The 24174-nt window shown below is 39.0% G+C and overlaps 1 protein-coding gene across 1 annotated transcript in view; it reads right to left on the minus strand.

Moving 5' to 3' along the window:
* LOC124859629 (pro-neuregulin-3, membrane-bound isoform-like) overlaps positions 1-21026 on the minus strand; it is a 361502-nt gene extending 340476 nt beyond the window's left edge. The window contains exon 1 of the mRNA XM_047352520.1: positions 18789-21026. Within this exon, the coding sequence (XP_047208476.1) occupies positions 18789-19509 (721 nt within the window). The 5' untranslated portion in view covers positions 19510-21026. The remainder of the gene's footprint in view (positions 1-18788) is intronic.
* Between the last annotated feature and the right edge of the window lie 3148 nt (positions 21027-24174).

Here is a 24174-nt window from a genome sequence, read left to right on the forward strand (position 1 = left end):
ATGAAACTAAAGCACAACCAGATCCAAAAACCTAACTTGACAAAACATGAACTAAAAGACAAAAACTAAAGCATGAGCAGGAAAATAATAAACAGAAGCATAATTCAGAAACTATCAATAATAATAATAAAAAAAAGAACCCAAAACACCCACAAATCATGACAATCTATTAAACCTAACTGAGCTTAAGCTGTTTTTGTAATGAATGGGCAAACATTTGTTTCTAGATGTGCACATTTCTTAGATATTTTCAAAAACACTTGTAATTGCAACAAAAGGCAATTTGAAAAAGATGAAAACAAATACATGCACACACTTTTTAGTTTGCTGCTTTTTAATTTTGAAAATTATTTTTTTCTTTTTTCCTTTCACGTTACACTGAGCTCGAATTTGTTTGGGTGAATCAGATAAAATTGCCACAAAATACACTGAAGTTTGTTGTTTATAATGTGACAAAATATTTGCAAGCCACTTAATTTAAAATGCACAATCAAGTCCGATAGACTGCAAACATGAGGACAGAAAGTACAACCCCCAACAACTGGTTTTTCATATTTAGAAAACCTGTCTTTGTGGCAAAATGTTATAGCTGTTAAAAGGTGCTTTTGGTACAATACAGTCCACATCTCTCCAATCCTTCCCTCCCTTTGGTGGTTTTCAGTTAAAATTAGAATTATATTACTCACATTTAATGCTCCACATGCCCTGACACCTGCTTATATAACACGTTTTGGAGTTTATTTTCCTGTGGCTGGTGCCTTCAATTTTCTCCACTGTTCACCCTTCAGTCTTATAGGCTACTAAGGTCTAAAGTCACAAAACAACAAAAAGATCAGCATCCAGGGGGTATTGTGGCTATATGGGAGCTTAAGGCATTTAGAATGAATCCCTGAAACATAATGTGTACAGTGATGTCTTGCATTGTGATTTTTAGAATGTTGTGAATCTTTTTTTGGCCTCTTAAGAAAAACTCACAGTTCAAAATCATTTGCATTTTCTAAAGTGAAGACAATAATTTTTCTATGTCAGGATATTTTTGATAGCCTGGTGAGCAGTCTGAGAAGAGGATGCTGGGAGATTTACCAAAGCCTTTTTCAACAGAGCTGCTTCTATATTTTATTTTCTATGCATCTTCCTCTTTCCATCTTCTTCAGTTGATACTCTTATGGTGCGTTCACACCGAACGCGGATTCTGCGATAGGAGCGGCCAATTTACATGTTATCCCTATGTAGAGGCGCGTTCAGGAGTGGAGCGGCGCGAGGCGGTGCGAAGGAGACAAAGGACACGGTGCGAAAGGCACGCTGAGTGAAGTGGAGCGATGGACAAGTTGAAAAATCTGAACTTTTTTCTAAATTCGCGTTGTGTCAACCAGTCAGGGACTTGATGTGGCTGTGACGAAGGGTGAAGGACCGCAGCAGAGAAGAAGCGGTTGTCAGTGATGATGGAGGACCAGATCATAGTGGCAGTATGCGGCAAGCCAGTGTTGTATGACTAAACTAACAGGTTGAGATTTATTTACTCACCGAAGACAGATGGACAGGCGTTCAGCAGCGGGGATACAGCGCCGGTAGTTGGTGTCCTGGAGGCCAATTTGTCTCCCAACACAGGACTGCAGATCTTCGAACTGGGTCCTGGATAGACGGAAGTACCGCTGAAATCGGCCGTCATCCAGACGCAGCTCCTGTAGTAGGTGGTGGTACTCTCTGAACTGTTCCCGTCCCTGAAGAATCTGGTGAACCCAGGGACGTTGACGTCGGCGACGTTTTTCGGCTCTCCACAGGTAAAACACCGTGATTATCCGTGAAATCCATGTCCGCTGTTGAAACCAGCAAGCAGCAGATAGAAGCTCCTCCTACTTGATGACGCGGCAAAGCATTGCCTTTTTTTGACATTTGGCCACGCGGATTGCATGCAAAATGTGAAGCGAGCAACAGCACACAAATGACGCGAAAAATTCGCAGAATCCGCTTTTGGTGTGAACGCATCATAACACTGTGTGCATCCAATGGCTGAAGTACGTTTGATGTCAGACAACACAAGGTAAAAACTATGAGCAAGGGCATCTAATTTTAGCTGGACATAAATATCTATGTATTCTGCAAACATGCAGCTCAATAAAAATATAATATATTGCTGCTCATCCTCTAGCATTCTGCTTTTAATAAGCAGAACTGTGTTTTTCACTAGCTTTCTTTATTGTCCTCAAATCATTAGCACAGCACCATTAGCACAGGTGCAACACACTGGCAATCTTGTGGTAAGAGGTCTGAGCAGCGCATACAAAAGCATGATTGAGACATCTAAGACATTCCTCCTGGCTCTGATTGGTTATTTCTAACTGGGAGCAATGCATTTCTGCAAATGGCAGTAGGATCACTAGGAGGAGCCAGGGGAGCTTGATTTTTTCACAGATAATCTGTCTCATATTATACCGTCAGGACATAGTGACACTTTTGACAAATATGAAAAAAATAAATTTTTACTACAGTTACCTACTGCATCTTTATGTCCTAAATCCTTAAGCAAAGCAAAAGAAGTATGATTATGTAGAAAGGGGTCCGCAATGTCAAAAGTTGCATGGGCCAGGTACTAGTACAAAGGTGTACTGTTTTTTTAAATGTACATGTTTCAAAACCACAAAAATTGTTCCTCGTTACATTCTTACAGTTTAAATTGTTTATGATGATATACCAGAGAATTTGCCAAATTATCTGTAAAGTTCTTTGGTCTATTTTGAAGACTTTGCTGTGGTGCCCCTCACCCACCTCTTGTTACCACTTAACTGGCAGAACACATCGCAAACACATCGTTAAACAGACAGTCTTGGTGTAAAAACTGTAAAATTCTAAACAAACAAAAATCTACAAGGATTTAGGAAAGAGTGAACAGTCAGTTATTAAGGTATACCAAGGATCTAAAATGTTACGGTTTCAAAACTGCTTAAATGATCTAACATACTGTCCCTAGGAGTCAATGTTTTTTTGATGGGATGCCAGAAAAAGTGCTAGAAGCCTCCAGAGTTTATTGAAGCTGAATGAGATGGCAGACAGCACAGTGTGAACCCAGCTTACGTCTGCTGAGCAGCTGGCTGAAGGGTGGCTACCTGAGCAGATAGCCCAACTAATTAATCATTTTGACTAACAAACAAGCACAATAGTGATATATGCCAGATTGTACCATAAAATAATGTTTTACAATGTACAGTGTTAACTCAACTAATCCATGTGGTACCAGTTCATAAGTTATAATGTTTAACATTTAATAACAAACTAAAATCGATCAGATTTACAAAACAAAAACAAAACAAACAAATCAACAGACTTGGTTAGAAAGTGTAAAATTCAGGAGTAACTGCTGATCCTATTGGATTTCTTTAGATGTTGCATCTTATGCTAACTGGATAAAACATGTAACAAAGCCTAACCTGTCATAGCCTTTAAACAGACTTTCTACTGATTCAGCTAACTTCTTCACTGCTAACAAGCAAACAATATTTTATAAGGCTGCACTTGCCACTTTGCAAAGTGCTGACACTACTCACCCTCCTGAGCCCATTTCTAGAAAAAGGCATCAGAACCCATCCATCTATTACTCCCCACCAAATCAACTCCGGCTGGGAGTAATGTAAATGTAAATGAACTGAGTGGGCAGAAAGAGATGGAGGGAGAGCGAAGGAAGGGCTTAGAGTTGTTAGATAGATGAGAGGCTGGTTTTCTTTTGCCTCCATCTTTTCAGCGTGGACACGTTTTTCTGCAGCCTATTCTCTCTCTGCAACACTTGTCTTCTAGGCCATTATCCCATTTTTTATCTTTTTCAAGGTTTTGCAGAGGCCCTCTGCATCAGTGGAGGGTGGGAGTGTTCATTAAGAAAAATGAGCCGAAAGCAGTTATTCTCAATGTGATGAGATTTTTGGCTCACAATGCATAAGAACTTTGTGAAATACTTTAATTACTCTGTTTTAGAAAATACGTTTAAAGTGAAGAACTATTTTTTTGCACCAGTATCCAAATTATAATTAATAAGCTATGTATACTCCTGAACCTAACCGACTAATTCTGGTTTCTTTACCATTCTCTAAGCTGAAACAAACTCAGTGAGAAAAAAATGGAGGAAATATTCTTTTTTTTTTTGCCAAAATGTTTTTAGATGTACTGTCACACGACTGTTGTCTCACACAAGTGACGCCACCTCTGTTCCAAATATACAGTAAATAATGCTCGATAGTGGAAAGGCTTCTTAAGGCTCCTTTATTATTCGAATAAGTTAATAAATTATTTAACAATCTTTGACATAGCAGTAAATCAGAACTTTTTATTGTCAAATGTTACATTAGACACAACTGTTAATCATTTTAAATGGAACTTATAGAAAAAATAAATATATTACCTCATATTATATTTTCAGGTGTGCAAAAAAAAAAAAAATCTGTCTACTGAGGAGTAAAAGAGAAGTACTATGATAGTTTTCTAAAGATTTTACTACAAAAAAACTGTAGGGTTAGGACCCTTTGATGGACTGGCAACCTGTCCAGGGTGGACCACTGGAGTTAGTCACCAGGCACCCCACGACCCTGCATGGATAATGGAGGAATTGATGGGTTTCACTGTTGACACATTTTAACTTTCAATTTCCAAAAAAAAAAAAAAAAAGTAAAATAAAAAAGTGTTTTGCCTTTTACAGCTGGTAAATAAAAATCTGAATCAGCTAAATGTGATCTACATGTCAGAGATTTAAGCCTCTACTCTTAAGCCCAATGTGCAAAACACAATATTGCAGTTACGGGGAAAAAATATCAAGAGATTTCAACAATATTCTTGAGAACTGTAAAAATGTTTTTAATTGGTTTGTTTTCAGAAATAGTGTCAACAGATCCAAACCATTGGACAACAAACAATAAAAAAAAACTTGTTGCGGGCACAAATGGCATCCATTGCCATCCATCAAATATCTGCCACTAAATATTCTGAATTTCTTGATTGAAGACCTCAAAATATTCTAAAACTCTTTAGTTAGTTAGATTAAAATAATATCTATTATTAAACAAATGATAATTGGGGATTCAGGTTTGCTTGTACAAGATTCTTACAAGGCATCAAGATCCCTTCGATTTTCCTGGATATTTACAATCAAAATAAAGTTCTCACAGATCATGACCTGTGCTTTAAAAAACCTGCATTCAACGTACAATATTCCATCCGTGCAGATTTGACAAGCGCAAGTGTTTTCTGTATAGAAATTAAGACAACATAAGTTGGTCTAAAACTCAAAAAAGGCAAACAACCCTTTAACATACCTATAAATCAGAAGCAAACTTCATCATTGTTTTTCATGATTTGTGGAACCAAGAGATAATCTAAATAGGTAAATGTGTGGTGCTTAAATATCCGGATTATTGTTAAAAACTGAAAGGTTTGGAATTTTGAAATGATAAAATTGCAGGAGCCCTGATTTTATTGCACATTTGGAAATTAAGTAATTGGTAACCTATTTCTGGTGACAACCTTAGAAGCTTTCTGTCATATTAGAAATTATCCCAGAACCAAAAACAATAACTGATAAAAATACCTGCTTCAGTTTCCAAGAAAACAGCCTCCTACACCTTAAGACTGTTATCATTGAGGTCTTGACTTGCATTTATTTAGCATAACAAGATATGGTTCAGTGTCAGCGTGTCAAAAATAAACAAGCCTGGTGCATACTTTTTTCTCAGAGCTTAACATATCAAGATCTTCCTAACTGTAATGTTTCCTCCACTGACACTGAAGTCGCTGCATCGACCGTCTCCTCTCTGCTGCTTTGTTCCATTTCCTCCAGTGCTGTCACTTCCAAGGGCTCCACCACAAAAGCCAGCACCAAGCAGCCTCCTAGAGAGAAGCTGGCAACAATCTTTGAAGCTAAAAATAACCGCAGCAAAATGCAGCAAGCTCGGGATAATCAGAGCCCACGCCCATATGCGGAGCAGTTCGCTAGAGTGGGCTGCCTGCTAAACTGCTGAGTGGCAAAAGACCTGGATATAATCACAATGAGATTGATATCCTGTGGGAGGGTGGAGGACGGAAAAGGTGGCTCATATCAGACACATGAAAAATGTGTCACCACATACGGACTCTTCTACATGCACAAAATCACAATCGTTAATTAACAGAGAGGTAGGATCTGTTGTGGCCGCAGTTCTAGAAATTAACTAATAATAGCTTGATATAGAGCATTGTTTTTAGTGACCAACCAGGTCAGACCATTGCGCCAGTCCATCACACAACCAACAGTGTAAACACAGAAAAACACTTACAGAAAAGAGTCTTGGAGAGCTTCTAGCTGTAAGTGTTAACCACTGGATTAATATGAAAAGCTGGTTGAAGTTCTTTTGAAATACAGTAATAAACTTAGGTGCCTAGGCAATTTGGGCTTTGATGCCAGAACTAGCAGTCACAGTCAATTGTAATGCAGTGTATTAATGAAGTATCAAAGACAACTGGTGATTGGAATAGTTCAGTTTTCAGTTTAAAAGATCCTGACTCATGACAGGCGGGTCGGACACTCAAAAATATGTATTATTTTCCAATCTGTGAGCTCACCATACCCAAAACCTGTAGTTTACGCTGACAACGCTCTTCGATGTAGATGAAGTTACTGCGTACAGAAAAATAACTATTTTCAGAATCAGAGATTTAGAAATATATTTAAAGTGACAGTGAGAGAGAACATGACCTTGAGCAGGTAACAGTACGGCTAACTGTAGTGAAGCAAAAGTGCTTTGTCTTTTTGAGCTTCTAAATATTTTTTCTCATTTAACATGCTGGATTTGGATATATTGCAAGGCTTTTGGAAACCTCAGATTTAAGGTCAATTTTATTTAATTTAAATTATTTATTTAAATTATTTTACTTTTATTTTAATTGGTTGAAGGATGCAATACAATTATGAGTTTTACTTTTACTTAGCAGATTACCAACCTTCTCGCTTGAACAAGTACAAGTCTCCTGAAATAAAAAAATTGGGTGGAAAAGTCAGACGTTTCCCACCAATCCTGACCTAAATATCAAAAATGGCTGCCTTGAATATAAAACTAGTTTTTCTTTTGTTTGTTTTTTTAACTATATTTGACAATATTTTCTTTTTCACAAAGTGAAGCTGCTGACTGAACTCCTAACATTCTCCAAGAGTATTGATTACATGCTTGTTACCCATAGACTGGGTTATCCAAGCATTCACAGATGACAGAATAAAACCTACTTACGACCAAACGAAACATACACTCCCATTCCTGCTAAAATGTCAGCAAAGGTGAAGTTCATTCTGGCAGAACAAAGAGGCTTTAGGGTGTCAGGTAACAAAGTAACATGAATTAAATTCAAGTGGTGAGCAGGTTAAATCAGGCAACATAACTAAAATCCAACAGGGGAAATTCTACTCAGAAAGATTTAAATCTGATTAGTGAACTTATAGTAGAATAGTTTTTATATTCCTAACCAAACAATAACACTACCTGTATAACATTGGGGATCTACCACATTGTCCCGTAAATATAAAGATTTCACGAGATTCTTTGAGGGAGAGTGGAAAGGTCAGTCAGTCAGTCATTTTCTACCACTTATTTCATAGTGGGTCACGGGGGAGCTGGCGCCTATCTCCAGCAGTCTATGGGCGAGAGGCAGGGTTCACCCTGGACAGGTCGCCAGTCCATCGCAGGGCAACACTCAAACAACCATGCACACACACTTCAGGGCAATTTAGAGTGACCAATTAACCTAACAGACATGTCTTTGGACTGTGGGAGGAAGCCAGAGTACCCGGTGAGAACCCACACATGCACGGGGAGAACATGCAAACTCCATGCAGAAAGACCCCAAGCCAGGAATTGAACCCAGGACCTTCTTGCTGCAAGGCAACAGTGCTACCAACTGCACCACCGTGGAAAGGCTTTTTTAAAATTAATTATTCAGCACAATATGTCCTTTTGTGTACTCTGGGAGGCAAAGTTATGTGTCATGAAATCATTTCTTATTCGTTGTACAACAAGAATAAAAAGTCAATAGTCTATAGTTTACAAGTGCATTGCCATACCGTATTATGTAACTGCCATGTTTTAAAAATGCAGAAATTGTATCCCTTACATATTTTTGAGACTGTGTTGGTTGATTTAATAAAGTATTTTGCTTGTAGGAAAAATACACGCATGTGCCATGATACGTACAATCTTCTTTAGTGCATATGCAGGTCAACTTTGTTAAAACCTCCTTTTTTGTGTCTATACAGTCCCCTCTGATGTAACTAAAGAGAAACAAGCAGCAATAAGAGCTGCTGGCTGTGGTGGAACTCAAAACATTCTAATATCTGTTTGCTTACTTGTGTTAAATGGATTGTTGCTCCAAGCCAGTTGACAAATTTAATAAGGGGGTGAAGTGGGCTATGATAAAAGAGAAAAATTGGGTGTAAATTGTTGATTCTTTAGCAGACCCTCTTAATAATCAACACTGAAAAAAATCGATCTTTGCCTTGTTTATGTTTTTAAAAAATAAGGAATATTTCTACATTTAGATCACAGTCTATGAAATAAATCAAGATAAAGGCATGCAAATTATTTTTATCAGTGTCAATGTTTGCATCAGCAATAAAAGCCAAATACTCCTGGGGACGCAGCAGCCGTTAGCTGACAGCTTCCTTTGGAGAACTGACTCGAGTAAGGTAAGTCCTACAGAAAGAAGTTACTTTTTCTTCACTCCGTTTTACCTTTGTTATCCCTGAGCTCTCAGTAATACGGTGCAGGCTTCTTATCGTCAAGGCATCTTTAACCCAAATACATTTTCAAGTGCTCCTCTGAAGTTAGGGGCAGCATATAATTTGTACTTCATCATCATCTGAACATGGCTGTAGTGTCTGCTGGAGAGGAAAGGGAGAGAGCTGGAGAAAACAAGTTAAAAGAGAGACAGATGGAAAATATTTCTACTACCTGAATGTTTTAATATTTTGAATAGAATCTCAGAAAAATATGCTCTACTGAATTTAATTATTTTACAACCAAAAACAGCTTAATTGAGAAACTTATAGCACCTTTAGTTTCTTAAGAGGTCCACTGTACAGGGAATTTCTTGGATCTGGATAATTTGTTAAAGGGCCATCTTTAATTATTTAAAGTTTCCCTTACATATTGAACATGTTTCTCTTTCGCATGATTAAAATTTCATTACTCTTCGTCCTGGAAGACATTTCATCAGAATGAATCAAATTGCCACTAAACTTTGTTTGCACAGCTTCAACAACAGAATAAAAATACAACTTGAATCAGATGACAGGTTTTTGAAGCTTTTAGCTTGCAGTCATGCACCAGCGTGGAATGAACTGAAGTCAACTGTACATTTCAAAAATGCTTTTAGAATCAAACATACTGCATGCTAGTTTGAGGCTAAAACAGAGCAAACATGGGTTTATATACTTTACATGGATGTGCAGAATAAATTTGAAAAGGAAGAAGAAGAAATCCAGAATAAGCAACCCTGGACAGGTCAACAACGGGCCAACATGGAGAAAGAAACAAACAACCATGCACACAGGTAATATACCTAACAGTATGTGTGTATGAAATGTGGTGTTTTTGTGATAGCTGGCTCACCACAACATAAAACTATGTGATGATCTTGCTTTAAATCAAGATTTTTGTTTTAATTCCCTAATGTTCCCCTCAAAATAACAACTAAACATTTTAAATTTGGACATGCGTAAAAACTGGTTTGGAATAGATAAAGCAGGCAAATATGAAGCTTCAGCAAATCACTTGAATGAAACGCTATTTGAAATGTATGAACTGTGCTTACAAGTTAGGTATTCTAGCCAAAAGCAAATATACTGATTCTCCGGAGGACCTTAAAAGGTTAACAGAATGTTTAGAAACAAGATCTACAGTGTGAGTGATGCTGCAACAAGTAAATCCAATTCTATCATTTCTTCATCTTTCTCTTAATGTAACAATTTTAACACCAGCCCTCGCTTTCCTTGTTAACCATTTTTTGTGATGGGAATCTTCTGAAGAAGGAAATTGTGCACTCCAGCACCAATTAAATCTTGCCTCCATGCAGTATGACACAGGTTACCATCACAAATTCACTAAATTGAGCTAGCACAGTTTAATTTGTATAAATCCTTTGTGTAGCAGAATCTGGAGTTCACAAGCACACAACTTATGCATGCAAGAGAAGAACATAAAAACTCACACACAAAGTGATGCCAGATCCATGCATCCAGCTATAATCAGATTTATCATTTGAGAAAATTTTAAAATTGCTCGATAATGTTTTTATACAGGTTTCAAAATCTGCATAGAGTTGGCATGGAACCATTTTAAAGTTTGGAACTCATATTTTTGGGCTACATCAGTGAAACAACTGCATTGTAAGAACCAATAATTACTGAAAAAAGCGTTCTTATATTTCGTATTTTCAATACAGCACAACAGAATAGTCACACAAGTATGAAGAGCAACAACGTTCAAATTCCATATTTAGAATGATTTCTTTTGCATTTACCCCTTGGAAGCTGTCATTTGGACTGAAAGGTTTTGCCCTGTTGCAAGGAAGCAATCAAGCCTCAAGAATGGAGCTGATTTCACTTCGCATTTATACAAGACTGCAGAGCTGAGTCACAATCAATAAATACAAACAGTATAGACACACAAATGACCAGGAGTGGGTAGGTGAGTGCATAGTCATTGGTCACCATATAGGGGCACACATGAATACAATGGAAAGACGCAAGGGGAACTTGCAACAATGCAGCTTTTCAGAGCAGAAATAATAGTGTAATAAAAATTGTGAACTCTAAAATCAGTTTGGAAACCTACAGTTGGTGTTAAAACCAAGCAAGAGACAGTTATCGGTGGATAAAAATAGAAGTTATACATTAGAGTGATCAGTGATGGAAGCTCCAGTTTTTTTGGCTTTAGTCCTTTAGCCACTGTGACCTTAATTGGCTCAAAAATGTTCAACAACCTAGACAACTGGTTGACATGCCAAAATATCCTTATTTTGATAGGTCTAGATTCCATAGAGACTGTATCCTGTTTTCCAATATGAAATGAGATGTTTACATAACCAGCATGCAAGAGCTTATATAAACACAGTAGTAGCTGGACCCACCAGATGTTGTCCAGAAAGGTCAGCCTGCCGATGGGCCAGTCAGTTGTTTTCTGCCAAGCTGAAGTTTACTGGGTGGAAAAATATTTGTATGATAAGATTTAGTTTTTGAGATTGTGCCCCGGCGTCACAGCGGAGTTTTGTAGTGTGTGACCCACAATTTCCCATGATTCATTGCGGGCCGAAGTGGATTGGTCGAGCTCAGGCAGCAATGGTGGACGATGGTGGCAAAAATTGTGAATACAAATGTAAATAATATGCTTTCTGTGACCCCAAATACATTTTAAAGATGTTTTTAGGCGAGAAGGTAGGTTTGTTGAACTCCAATATCTACTTGGTTTATTAAGATTCCACTTAATAAAAAAAAAAGAGGTTCGGCATATCTCTGCACTAGCTCGCTTTGGCAGTTGTAAGCCGACCGAGCAGTGTTCCCTTCCCTCCCTCTTCCTGAGAAGGTGCCCAATTCCTGTGTTGAACCTACCGCTAGGTTTAACTACTAGGTGGAACGGTGGAACCCACATTTGTCATTATCTTTGTCCTTGAAATAAACCTTTGAAAAGATATACATTTGTTTGTATTTTGGACTCTTTTGAATAACAGGCTCATGCCTAAGCCACAAATCCATGATGCATCAGTGATTATTTGAGTTAAGTCTTTAGTGTCAGGATCTGGGTTTGTGTTTGTGTTTTGTGCTTGCTACATGTGCTCATTCTCAGGTAGTGCTGGAGCTCTCAGGTGTGCTGGGTGACAAGTGCGACTTATTCCACTGATTGCCAGGAGTACTTAAGCAGGAGGCTGCCAGCACTTCAATGCGAGAGTGATTTGCCACAGTGGTACAAACTCTAGCCACACTCCAAGTTATGCTTTGTACTTCGACCTTGTTTAACTTTGTTTTTTGCTCCTCTGCAGATTTTGAAAGCCTAAGCTTTGGATCTATGTCACTGAGGTTTCTGGACTATGTTTCTGAAAGTTACTCCGGATGATCAAGCCTGTCTTCGTTCTGAGGATTCCTTTCCTGTTATCTACCTTTGTTTGTATTCGCATCAAGCTGGCAGCTTCCTGTCCTCTTCGTCTCCTGAGCCAAGCCACAAGCGTACCCTGTCCACCCTCCAACGTCAGCCACCGCACATCGAACTTGTTTACTGTAACCTAAGCTCCACAGAACAGCACCATGTGAACTCTCTACGGATATACCTGCTTAAGACCTGGATCCTGAATCTCATTCCCCCTGGCGACCTGACCATCATAACTCAGTAAGCCGATCTCGTATCAAAATAACTATTTGCTCTTAGTTCCGTTTTTCCATCCGTTACCCATACTCATCCATTCTCTTCACTTCTCTCCTTACAGTGAGATATTTTGTCCGTTCCGTTCCTGACTATATCTTAAGTAAACAATCTTTATTTTACTTCCTCCTGAGTGTTCTCTGTATGTGTCAGAGCTATTTCGAACATAATGAAACTTAGTTTGGTTGATTTGTTTCCTTTGACATATAGTCACCACACATAGCTTGAAAATAATCCTACAGCATCTCACTTGTGTTGGTAATTTCTGAGAGCGCTGTGTGCCAAGTTCTGGACCCTAAAGAACTTCCAGCAAATCCCTGCCGCATTATTGAAAATGCATGCAAATGGCTATGGACTACAAGTTCTTTGCTGTCGCGCCAGGGCTGCTGCCATACTCTAAGCTACCGGAATTAACAAAAATTACACTGTAAACAAGATGAATGATAAAATTGAAATGGTAAAAACGGGGGTGCTAAAATCAAGGCAGTGAATGAAAACAGGCAATGTTAAATTTGATAACCCTAAAATTTATAACATTAATATTTACCATGTTATCATTTTCATGACCTCCAAGTTCATGGATTCAAATTTTCAGAGGCAATATTAATCACATGTTGGATTTTACAACACTCAGTTTTGCCATGTTCAGTGTTTCACACCTTTAATTCATTTCAAGTTAATTTTGTTACTTTGACCCATCCTATAAAAGCAGGTCCTCACTGGTTTAATGAAAGGTTCTTCAAATAATATATATATATATAATATATATATATACTGGTCCTTCTCAAAATATTAGCATATTGTGATAAAGTTCATTATTTTCCATAATGTCATGATGAAAATTTAACATTCATATATTTTAGATTCATTGCACACTAACTGAAATATTTCAGGTCTTTTATTGTCTTAATACGGATGATTTTGGTATACAGCTCATGAAAACCCAAAATTCCTATCTCACATAATTAGCATATCATTGAAAGGGTCTCTAAACGAGCTATGAACCTAATCATCTGAATCAACGAGTTAATTCTAAACACCTGCAAAAGATTCCTGAGGCCTTTAAAACTCCCAGCCTGGTTCATCACTCAAAACCCCAATCATGGGTAAGACTGCCGACCTGGCTGCTGTTCAGAAGGCCACTATTGACACCCTCAAGCAAGAGGGTAAGACACAGAAAGACATTTCTGAACGAATAGGCTGTTCCCAGAGTGCTGTATCAAGGCACCTCAGTGGGAAGTCTGTGGGAAGGAAAAAATGTGGCAGAAAACGCTGCACAACGAGAAGAGGTGACCGGACCCTGAGGAAGATTGTGGAGAAGGGCCGATTCCAGACCTTGGGGGACTTGCAGAAGCAGTGGACTGAATCTGGAGTAGAAACATCCAGAGCCACCGTGCACAGGCGTGTGCAGGAAATGGGCTACAGGTGCCGCATTCCCCAGGTCAAGCCACTTTTGAACCAGAAACAGCGGCAGAAGCGCCTGACCTGGGGTACAGAGAAGCAGCACTGGACTGTTGCTCAGTGGTCCAAAGTACTTTTTTCGGATGAAAGCAAATTCTGCATGTCATTCGGAAATCAAGGTGCCAGAGTCTGGAGGAAGACTGGGGAGAATTAAATGCCAAAATGCCAGAAGTCCAGTGTCAGGTACCCACAGTCAGTGATGGTCTGGGGTGCCGTGTCAGCTGCTGGTGTTGGTCCACTGTGTTTTATCAAGGCAGGGTCAATGCAGCTAGCTATCGGGAGATTTTGGAGCACTTCATGCTTCCATCTGCTGAAAAGCTTTATGGAAATGAAGATTTCATTTTTCAGCACGACCTGGCACCTGCTCACAGTGCCAAAACTACTGGTAAATGGTTTACTGACCACGGTATCACTGTGCTCAATTGGCCTGCCAACTCTCCTGACCTGAACCCCATAGAGAATCTGTGGGATATTGTGAAGAGAACGTTGAGAGACTCAAGATCCAACACTCTGGATGAGCTAAAGGCCGCTATCGAAGCATCCTGGGCCTCCATAAGACCTCAGCAGTGCCACAGGCTGATTGCCTCCATGCCACGCCGCATTGAAGCAGTCATTTCTGCCAAAGGATTCCCGACCAAGTATTGAGTGCATAACTGTACATGATTATTTGAAGGTTGACGTTTTTTGTATTAAAAACACTTTTCTTTTATTGGTCGGATGAAATATGCTAATGTTGTGAGATAGGAATTTTGGGTTTTCATGAGCTGTATGCCACAATCATCCGTATTAAGACAATAAAAGACCTGAAATATTTCATTTAGTGTGCAATGAATCTAAAATATATGAATGTTAAATTTTCATCATGACATTATGGAAAATAATGAACTTTATCACAATATGCTAATATTTTGAGAAGGACCTATATATATATATATATATATATATATATATATATATATATATATAATGCTACATAGTCAAAACCTCTTCCTACTACGACCTCTTTGAAGCAGACTGTTACAGTCTTGGTACTGGTTTGCCCAAGATAACTTCATAGAAATTGTCAAACATTATTTCACTCTGTGAAGTTTTCAAGTCTATGTTGATACTATACGCATAAACTATTTTCCCAGCCCTCTTTCACAGTACCCTTGAGAGATCCCGAAACACAGCAAAGAGAAAGCGCTGCCTTAAACTTGTCACCCTGGCATCATTTAATGAAAAACATCGCGCTTCAGACTATATATCAAAAAGATCCTCCAGGAGTCAGGCTGCTGCTTGTAAACCCATGTAGAGTGTGACTGATAGGTGATCTGATGCTATTGTCTTCCTAATTCTCATTCTGCTCTACTCTTTAGAGACAGGGATGTTATTAATCTGGATATAAGTCTCTGGACAATCTTCCCATAGGGTGGCTGAAGGCCTCACACTGAAACACAGCAACTTATGTTTTTTTCTTACACATTCTAAATTTTGTCTTGCTATACATTTTGTCATTATATAAAAAAAAAAAAACTAATATATATATATATATATATATATATATACATATATAAATATATATATATATACACACACACACACTTGAAGAAAACTTTTGGTTGAGACAACCTGCGTTCTATTAAAGCACTTCTAACTGTCAAATACTGGAGGACTGAAAATACACACAAACAGATTCTGATAATGGATTCAACTAATATTTAAGTTTTTTGGAGGGGAATCTTTTTTCAGCTCATACCCTTGAGGGCTGATCTGGTGGTATTATCACTGTGACCTCATCTGACATTTTGTCCTGTATTCTGATAGTAATATCATCTCCTTCAGATTTCTTCAGCTTTATTGTGTATCTTATCACTCAGGGGACACTTCAGATGTTGAAAGGGCCAAAAGATTTTCTTTTATGTCACTTATTCTTGCAAAGTGACATTTGCATGATGTCTGACAACTTAACTATCATATCTTTCAATATTGTACTTTTCAGATCTTGACTTATTGACAGTTAGACAAGCTAGAATGTCACCAAATACCACCAAAGCAGCAACGCACCCGCATACTATTCATGTTCAATGCTTCTGAAAATGTGAATAGGAGTTGACTGTCTGATATCTGAGTGGCAGTGAATAATTATAGTCCATAGATGGTAGCCTTTTTTGCCTCTATATTAAGCTCTGTAGACATACAAGCAAACAGTCGGGATTAGCTGAAGTGCACTTTGTTAAGACGGTTGGTATCACCAGGCTTAAAACTCAGAATATTGACCCAACGATATGCAAAAGAGTTTCCAGGTAAACAAGCGAATGCAGTGTAATGTAGAATGTTAGAGTAAATACAGAGTTATGGTGAGTTTTGTCTACATGTGTTTTGTGTAAAGACGTTTAGACTTTGCTCTTAGACTAGCGAGAGTCCCCATAGCACAGTGAGGGAAAAATAACAATGTCACTGTTAACTCTGTGATCTAAAATGAGCAGGACAGTACCGATAAGAGCACACAGATGGAAGACAAATTTCCCCACAGTTTCTGAAAGTAGACCAACTCTGTAATATCATAAGACATTTGCACGTAATGGAGAGTTAATGTGAAAATGATGGCCTTTTCAAATAAAAGCTGCATGTAGGTGGTGGAATCGTAGGGGTGGGAGGGTGAGGGGTGTTTAGGCTTATTGAATGAGCTAGGGAAACTGTAGCCGTGGAACTTTCTAGGAGGTTTAGAGAGGGAGTGACATTTTCTGTAAGATATCTATCAACAAGGTTTAATGGCTTTCTGAGCACTCGCTGGTGAAATGGCATTCTTTTTAATGGTTAATTAATAAATGAATAGATGATGATGAATGGCCTCCATTTTTCCTCAATAATGAAATTTTTGGTGTTTGTATTGTCAGAGGGGAAATTCCCTCGTCTCTTTTGTTACATAGGCTTTATTTCACAATCACAGACCCCTAAGAAGTAGCTGCATCACAGACCAAAGTCAAAGAAAGTGAACTAGTGGTTGTATCAGTTAATATGTTATCATATCAATTTTGGCAGTCTCATAATATTGCATTTAACAATTTCATAAATTCTGTAAAGTAATTCTCACACAATGCTATGTGTGAGAATTGCCTTCTGCTTTGTTGTAAGTAATGACATTTGTTTGATTTGATTTCACTAGCCACAAATGGCCTAATTCATAACAGACCGGCAGAATCAAACATTCCCTTAAACAGAACCTGAGAACAGGAAGTAGGCCAAAAAATCTCTAAAAGCAACACATCACGCTCCAATGTAAAGACAAAAAAGAACAGATGAGAAACAGAGTCAATAACACCAATCAGTCTGGATGGGTTACAAAGCCATTTCTAAGATTTTGGGACTCCAACAAACCACAGTGAAAACAAGGAAACAGCATGGGAAAGTAGTCAAACATTCCAGGAGTGGCCGCTCAACCACAATCTCCTCCGAATTACTCCAAGAGTGTATCAACAACTCCTCCAGGAGGTTACAAAAGAACCCAGAACAAAAGCTAAAGCACTGGCTCACTTGCCTCAGTTAAGGTCAGTGTTCATGATTCAACAGTGAGAAAGAAACTGGTCAAAAATTCTACTCATTGGAGAGTTCCAATGCCATATCAACTGTGGACCAAAATGATCATTAGGGCCCATCTCACATTTCTCAAAAAACACAATAATACCCAAAACCTTAGGACTGATGATAGAACATTTTGTTCTCTAGCAGAAACGTCTGAATTGGAATATCTAGCCACCAGTTTCTGACCTTAAGCTCAAATGCACTTTGAAGCACATTAGCAAATCCACCTTCCAATGGATCAAGAAAAAAAGGGCTATGTGGTGGCCTAGTCAAAGTCCAGACCTAAACCCAGTTGAGATGCCAAAGCATCTCAATCGAATTTAGGTATGAATTTATTGCTTTTAAGTTTTGGCAAGCAATTCTAGAAAGATGATTTGACCAAAATTCTTCCACAGTGTTGGGAAAGACTGCCAGTTTTCACAAACACTTCATGGCAATAAACAATTGCAAAGTAGATTTGTTCAAAATACCTAAGACAAGGGTCAAAAAGAAAGAATAAAAAGCATGTTCTCAATTTCAATATCAAGCAAGAAAAAACAGCGAGTGTAACTTTAAATGTAATCCCAAACTGCAAGAAAATATGTCTATCAAATGCATGGTGATTCATCTGCTTCACCCAATTCTTTTCCCTGGAGACAGCTTGAAGATATGATCCCAGGCCCCCATTCACCCCCGTGATTTTAAAACATAGTTGCTCAGTGGTCCAAGCCACAATAGCAAAAACAAACCACACGAGAGCCTAATGTGACACCATTTTGAGAGCAGAAACATCCATCATAGAAAAAGCTGCGTGTGTACATGTATGTCTGTGAGAGGCATTGATTGCAGCAAGAAAATCCAATCGTAGCACTAATCAATAGCCTGGGTGCTCACTTAGCTTTAGTCCAGGACAGAGGTGGTGAAAACAAAAAGTGAAGAATCAAAATCAATCAACAAATTGATCTTCCTGCTGTCCTCCTCAAGTAACCCAGATATGAATAATGGCTACTTCAATTTAGAAGGACTTTGAAAAATTGCAACATTTAAGTACCGCAACTATGTAAGTTTGAAGTTGCAGGTAAACACCACCACTCAGTGTACAGACAGTATCAATGCAACCTCCTCCTTGTGAACCCAAAAAGCAATTTATTTATTTTTTTATTCACTTAACCTGCTGCAAACATTATGGATATGTAGGAACCTTCACATAATTTAGATAGTAAAATAGTTTGAGTGAACCACCAAAATTATAAACCATATTGAAAAAAATAATCAGCAACAATGCTTGATTCTACAAACCTAACCAAAACCTAACCAAAAGACTTCTTCATAAGAGAAATCCAAAGACTAAGATCTTCAACCAATACTCACGTGTTTTGCGATGGCTATGCATACGTGTGGTCAGTGTGGTAGAGGCCTCCGCAGTAGTAGTATGTTCCGTTGTCCACATTTGCGTAGAGTCATGAAGAACTGTTGGATTTGCTGGAGACGAGCTCGTGGTCGCTGCTCCAATTACAAAGGTTGTCTGTGGTGCAGCAGTGATCGTAGTAAAGCTTGAAGGTATACGTCCGTTACGATTTCCTGGGTTTCGAGGTGTCACCTGACTTCCAGAGGCCCCGCCCCCTCTGGGGTTTGTAGTTGTGGTTGTAGCAATAGTGCGAGTTCTACCTTTTGCCACAGTTACAGTTCTAGGTATGGGGGTTCCACCATCTGTAGGAGTAGTTGTAGTAGTGGTAGTATCAGGACCTTTGGGAAGCCCACTTGGCTTAGAGAGAAAGATAGGATCTTGGCCTATTCGATTAGCATCCACCAGATCAGTTGGCACATAATCCCGCACTGTACCCACAACAATCCATTTCAGGAGCATCAGGCTCAGTCCAAGGCCAATGAAACCAATGAGTAAGGGGACCACACACAGCCATGTCTGCTGGCGAGGCCACACTGCACACCGAAAAGGACCCTGATTCTGAGCCTGGACCTCTCCACGGCCCTCAGTAGCCGCTGAACCCTCAGGTTCCTCCAGGATTACTGCCCCGGATACAGCTGCTCCAGAGCCCTCACTCATCCTGTCCTGCCGTCCTTTATGGCTCATTGAGGGTTAACCCTACAGTAGACATTGATAGCACATCGCAAAAAGGTTCTCAACAATGCTGGACTTTGAAAAGACAAAAGGAATGTAGAATTGAAAGGAGTTTCCTAAAGACTCTCTGTAACAACTAAATGAATATGTATCCCAAGCATAGAGAGAAGGGCGGGGGTAAGAAAATACATGCAGACATGCAATCGCAAAAGCACAAGTACCCACACTCACACTACAAAACACCCAATTAGATATATGAGTGGTTGTGTAAGAGCCAAGTCACAAAATTAGTTTATCTTTAGTCCTGGCCAGCTCCGGATCTCCAATAGCAAACTTCAAAAATGTTCACTGTAAAGTAAGCAAGAGGAGAAGTGGAAAAAAGTGATGCCTCTAGCAGGAAGGAAGGAGACACAAGGAGAGAAATGTGTGGGATGGAGCGTCGTCACATCTGTTAGAAATCAGTGGCATCAGTGGCAGAAATCCACAGATTTAACTTGATGTCGACATATACCACCCATGTACAAATCCACAATAGGACAGTAATCAGGGACGTTGAAGGGTGGGTCTGGTCTCTTGAAGGTCCAAAAGGATGCTTCTTAATGCCTTAAGTAACCTTTGCTTTTGAATTCTGTTTCTGGTGTTGCTGAAATAGAGATCCGAAAGATCTACCAGTTAGGAGTCAGTTCAACACTCACCCATGGTTATCTAATATCTTTGCCAATGGTCGACTTATAGTGTCTTCCTTTTGTGTTTTTGTGTATTAGTGTGATCTAAAATGCCACTTTGCAGTAAAATTCAAAGCTGAAAGATCCAGTTATTTCCCCAGAAGTGCTCAAAAGGAAAGACTTCAAGGAAGGACAAGAGCGAGGGTGAGGTGGGGTAAAAAAACAAGACAAGGGGTGTTGTCGTGCAGTATCAGAGGGCGGATAAATCTGCAACTGCAAAGAGTGATCCTGCTCGTTCTCCAGCCGGCTGTGGATCAGATTTCCCCAAGCTGCCCGCTCAGCTGTCTTGCTGCCTCAGTGTACTGTTCGTTAATACTGCAGCAAGCTCTCAAAAAGCCTCCCCTCATGTATGTGCACGGAACATTCCGCCACAGAGTGATAAAATGTGAAAGGAGGGTAATGAGAAGCAGGGAGTTGATAAAAAAAAAAAAAAAATAAGATCAGAAAGCACAAGATACAAGTAAAACCATAACTAGGAGAGCACAGTGTTGAAAAACATATATTCCAAAGAGAGTGGTGTTTTTTTCCCTTTAGTTGTTGAAAGCCTGCGCTCTTTTCAGTCAGCCTGTGATTTGTTGGTCTTGTAGCTGAGATCCTCTGCCCGTCCTTCAGTCCTGGATGTTTTTTTGGAGATAATTAAAATTGTGCACTCCACTCCGGAACGAGGACTTGCAAACACAGCAGCGAGCACTTCCCAACCAACCCTCCCCTCTTTGGAGTTCGCAGCATCCAACAATGCAGCTGTCTTTACCTGTAGCAATAGTGATCTAGACACACATACAGCTGCCTCCCTAAGCTGCTGCCACTGAGAGACAGGGAAAGAATGAGAAGGGGGGGAGGAAGAAAATCCAACAGAGCGGAGTGCACACTGGTAGAGCAAGCGAGAGGAGAGGAGAGAGGGAGGGAGGAGGAGAGAAAGAGGCTGCACCTGCTAGATGCACCAGCTCTGGGAAGAGTGCCCACCTCCGTTAGCAGGGCGGGGAAAGAATAAAGATGCAGCATGCATACAGAAAAGTAGAAGAAGGGGAGTAGATGTGTGTGTACAGATAAAGATAATGAGGTAAGGGAGGGGGAAGAGGGACAAAGCTCTGCATTGGCACACAAGCCAGTTACAGGCAAGAAGTTTCAGACGGAGTCAAGCAGAGGCACTAAGCGTGCTCCGTCACTCAATCGCTCAGCTCCATCCTTTGAAGAGCATTATAAGACGCGGGGAATAAAGATAGGTAGATTTTTAGGCTAAAGAATTGGGTGAATTTTAATGCCTTGACAATATCTGTAGTTGGAAAACCATCTTTAATGCTGTTGGACAAATAAAACCCTGCAACAAAACCCAGACGTTTACTCCTCTCTTGGCGAACTTAGAGTGCACTGATAAAGTACCGCTGATGAGTTGGATTAATCTAGTGTAGTAACACGTATGTTGTTTAGTTGAGGAAACAGCGACTCTCTTGCAAATGTGTAGGCAGTTATTATTAGCTAATCACTGAAAAAAAAATAATGCATTGGATTTACTCATTTCAATAGTGGACATTGGTTGCACACAAAGTTTTTACTTTGGCAGCAATCTACACTGTTGTGTTCATTTAACACAAAGTTGTTATATTCAGTGAACACAAGTATTTTCTGTTGCTACAAAATGATTAAAATGTGTTTGAATAAATTAAGTTCTGCAATCATTTCACTATTGTCATTTGACTTCAGCACCACTCAATCATTTTATTCCAACACAATTTGATTCCTAAAATTCAACATCAATTTTATATGCTAATGACACCTTGATAATGTTAATACTTTAATATCATTAAAAAATTCAAAATAAATGTTACTCAAAAAATATACATTATTCTAAATTAAAACCAAATTTGAAATGTAAATTAAGTTCTATTCTACAATCTATTTTTAACATCTTGTTACCCACTTTCCCCCTCCACCAAATAACTTGACATTTAGAAAACATTTGACACAATAAAAGCTTTTATTCAAAAAGTTGCAAAAAGTTAAAATGGCACATTTTACAGCCATTATAAATGGTGTATTGATAAAACAAAATTTGCACCAAAATGTACAACAAAACTGGTATTTGGACCCCCACACACATGAAATGTCAGTTTGTTTTTAAATGCAAACGCCCATCAACAATTATTGCATTGGCTCGTTGGTGCAGTCATTTTATTTCACAACCTGGAAGAACAGTCAAAATGGCACAGCATTACATTATAAATGGTGTATTGATGCACACATTGCTCCAAAACGTACAACAAAACTGGTATCAGATCCCACCGCCCCTCCCTACCCACACAACAATATAATCTATAACCTGGACGAACTGTCAAAATGGCACATTTTACATCCGTTATAGAACAGCATTAATGGAGTTTGATGCACACATTGCACTTATTGTCACTGTTGGGAGTTCCTCTAGATATGTAGATTCCAACAATTGTTGCTTCTATAGCACTGCGGTGTAGTAGACTCAGTCATGTCCTGGTGGTAAAACAAGAATTTCTTTTTAGATTTAAAAAAAAACACATTTAGATCTTGCTTTTATACTTTACAGTAGGGTTGAAACGATTAGGTTAATCCCATTTAATCAATTAAATAATCAACTAATTTAATAATCAAATAAAACATGCCATTTCCTAAAAGATGAACACACCCAGAGCAGTAATTGAGGCAAAATTGTATAAAAAAATTAAACATCTTGTTCAAGAAAAATAATTTATTCTAGTTAAAAATGTTTCTTTGTTCCTCGTACTTGTCGTCTTCCACTTCATCCAGGACTGGGTCGCGGGGGCACCAGACTCAGCAGAGACGCCCAGACGTCCCTCTCCCCAGACACCTCCTCCAGCTCCTCCGGAGGGAGCCAAAAGCATTCGCAGGTCAGCCGAGAGACACAGTCCCTCCAGCGTGTCCTGGGGCGTCCCCTGGGCCTCCTTCCGGTGGGACGTGCCTGGAACACCTCCCAAGGCGTTCAGGAGGCATCCGGTTATAGATGCCCAAGCCACCTCAACTGGCTCCTCTCAATGTGGAGGAGCAGTGGCTCTATTCCGAGCCCCTCCCGGATGTGCGAGCTACTCACCCTATCTCTAGGGGAGTGACCTGCGGAGGAAGCTCTTTTCAGACCCTTGTATCCGGGATCTTGTTCTTTGTTCTTAAGTAGTGAAATTTGTATCTTCAACAAATTGACAGGCTAATGGAAGAACGCAGTGGCACACTAAAGAAAAGCAACTATAAAATAATTGCATGAATGCCTCAAAGTAAAATTTTATAATGGTACCCACACACACACACACACACCATATATATATCACAAAAACCTATTCAGTTTATTCTAAAGTCCAACTGGATGTTTTTGCCCAATTTTCAGGAAATTCCATCTAAGTAACTGGAAAATACTGCTTTACACCCCAGTGATATTGAACCTTTAAAATGGTAAATAACTTAAACTTGAGTCCAAGTAACATCATAAAAATATTATGCTTAGCATATTGCCTATGTTTACACAAACTTACCATATACTCCTGCACAAGGTCATCAGGGTCCTCGGTGAGGAAAATGCAGAGTCCTCTTATGTGACTCTCCCTGGCAGTATCAATGTCATCCTGAAAGGTTATTACAACACATGACATTTTAACAAGTTGTCAAAACAAAGATAAAAATTGGAAAAAAAAAATTTAAAACGCTGTCATCAATAGGGGTTTCCACAGATTCCAGTAGAACACCATTAACTATTGTTATGATTTCAGGTTTAAAATTTGTTATTGAATATAAATTATGTGTTCTGCTCTTATGGGATTCAAGTGTTTCAAAGATTTTCATTTGAAAGTTGCAATCAAAAAATGGGCAAGTTACCACCTAATCTTTCTTCATGTGTGCATAAATATGAGCCCAATAATTCCTTTCAAAGACAAGATCTTTGCAAGGACATAAATGGCAACTAAATATACAGCCC

Source organism: Girardinichthys multiradiatus, chromosome 22, assembly GCF_021462225.1.
Source record: "Girardinichthys multiradiatus isolate DD_20200921_A chromosome 22, DD_fGirMul_XY1, whole genome shotgun sequence".
Classification (NCBI taxonomy): domain Eukaryota; kingdom Metazoa; phylum Chordata; class Actinopteri; order Cyprinodontiformes; family Goodeidae; genus Girardinichthys; species Girardinichthys multiradiatus.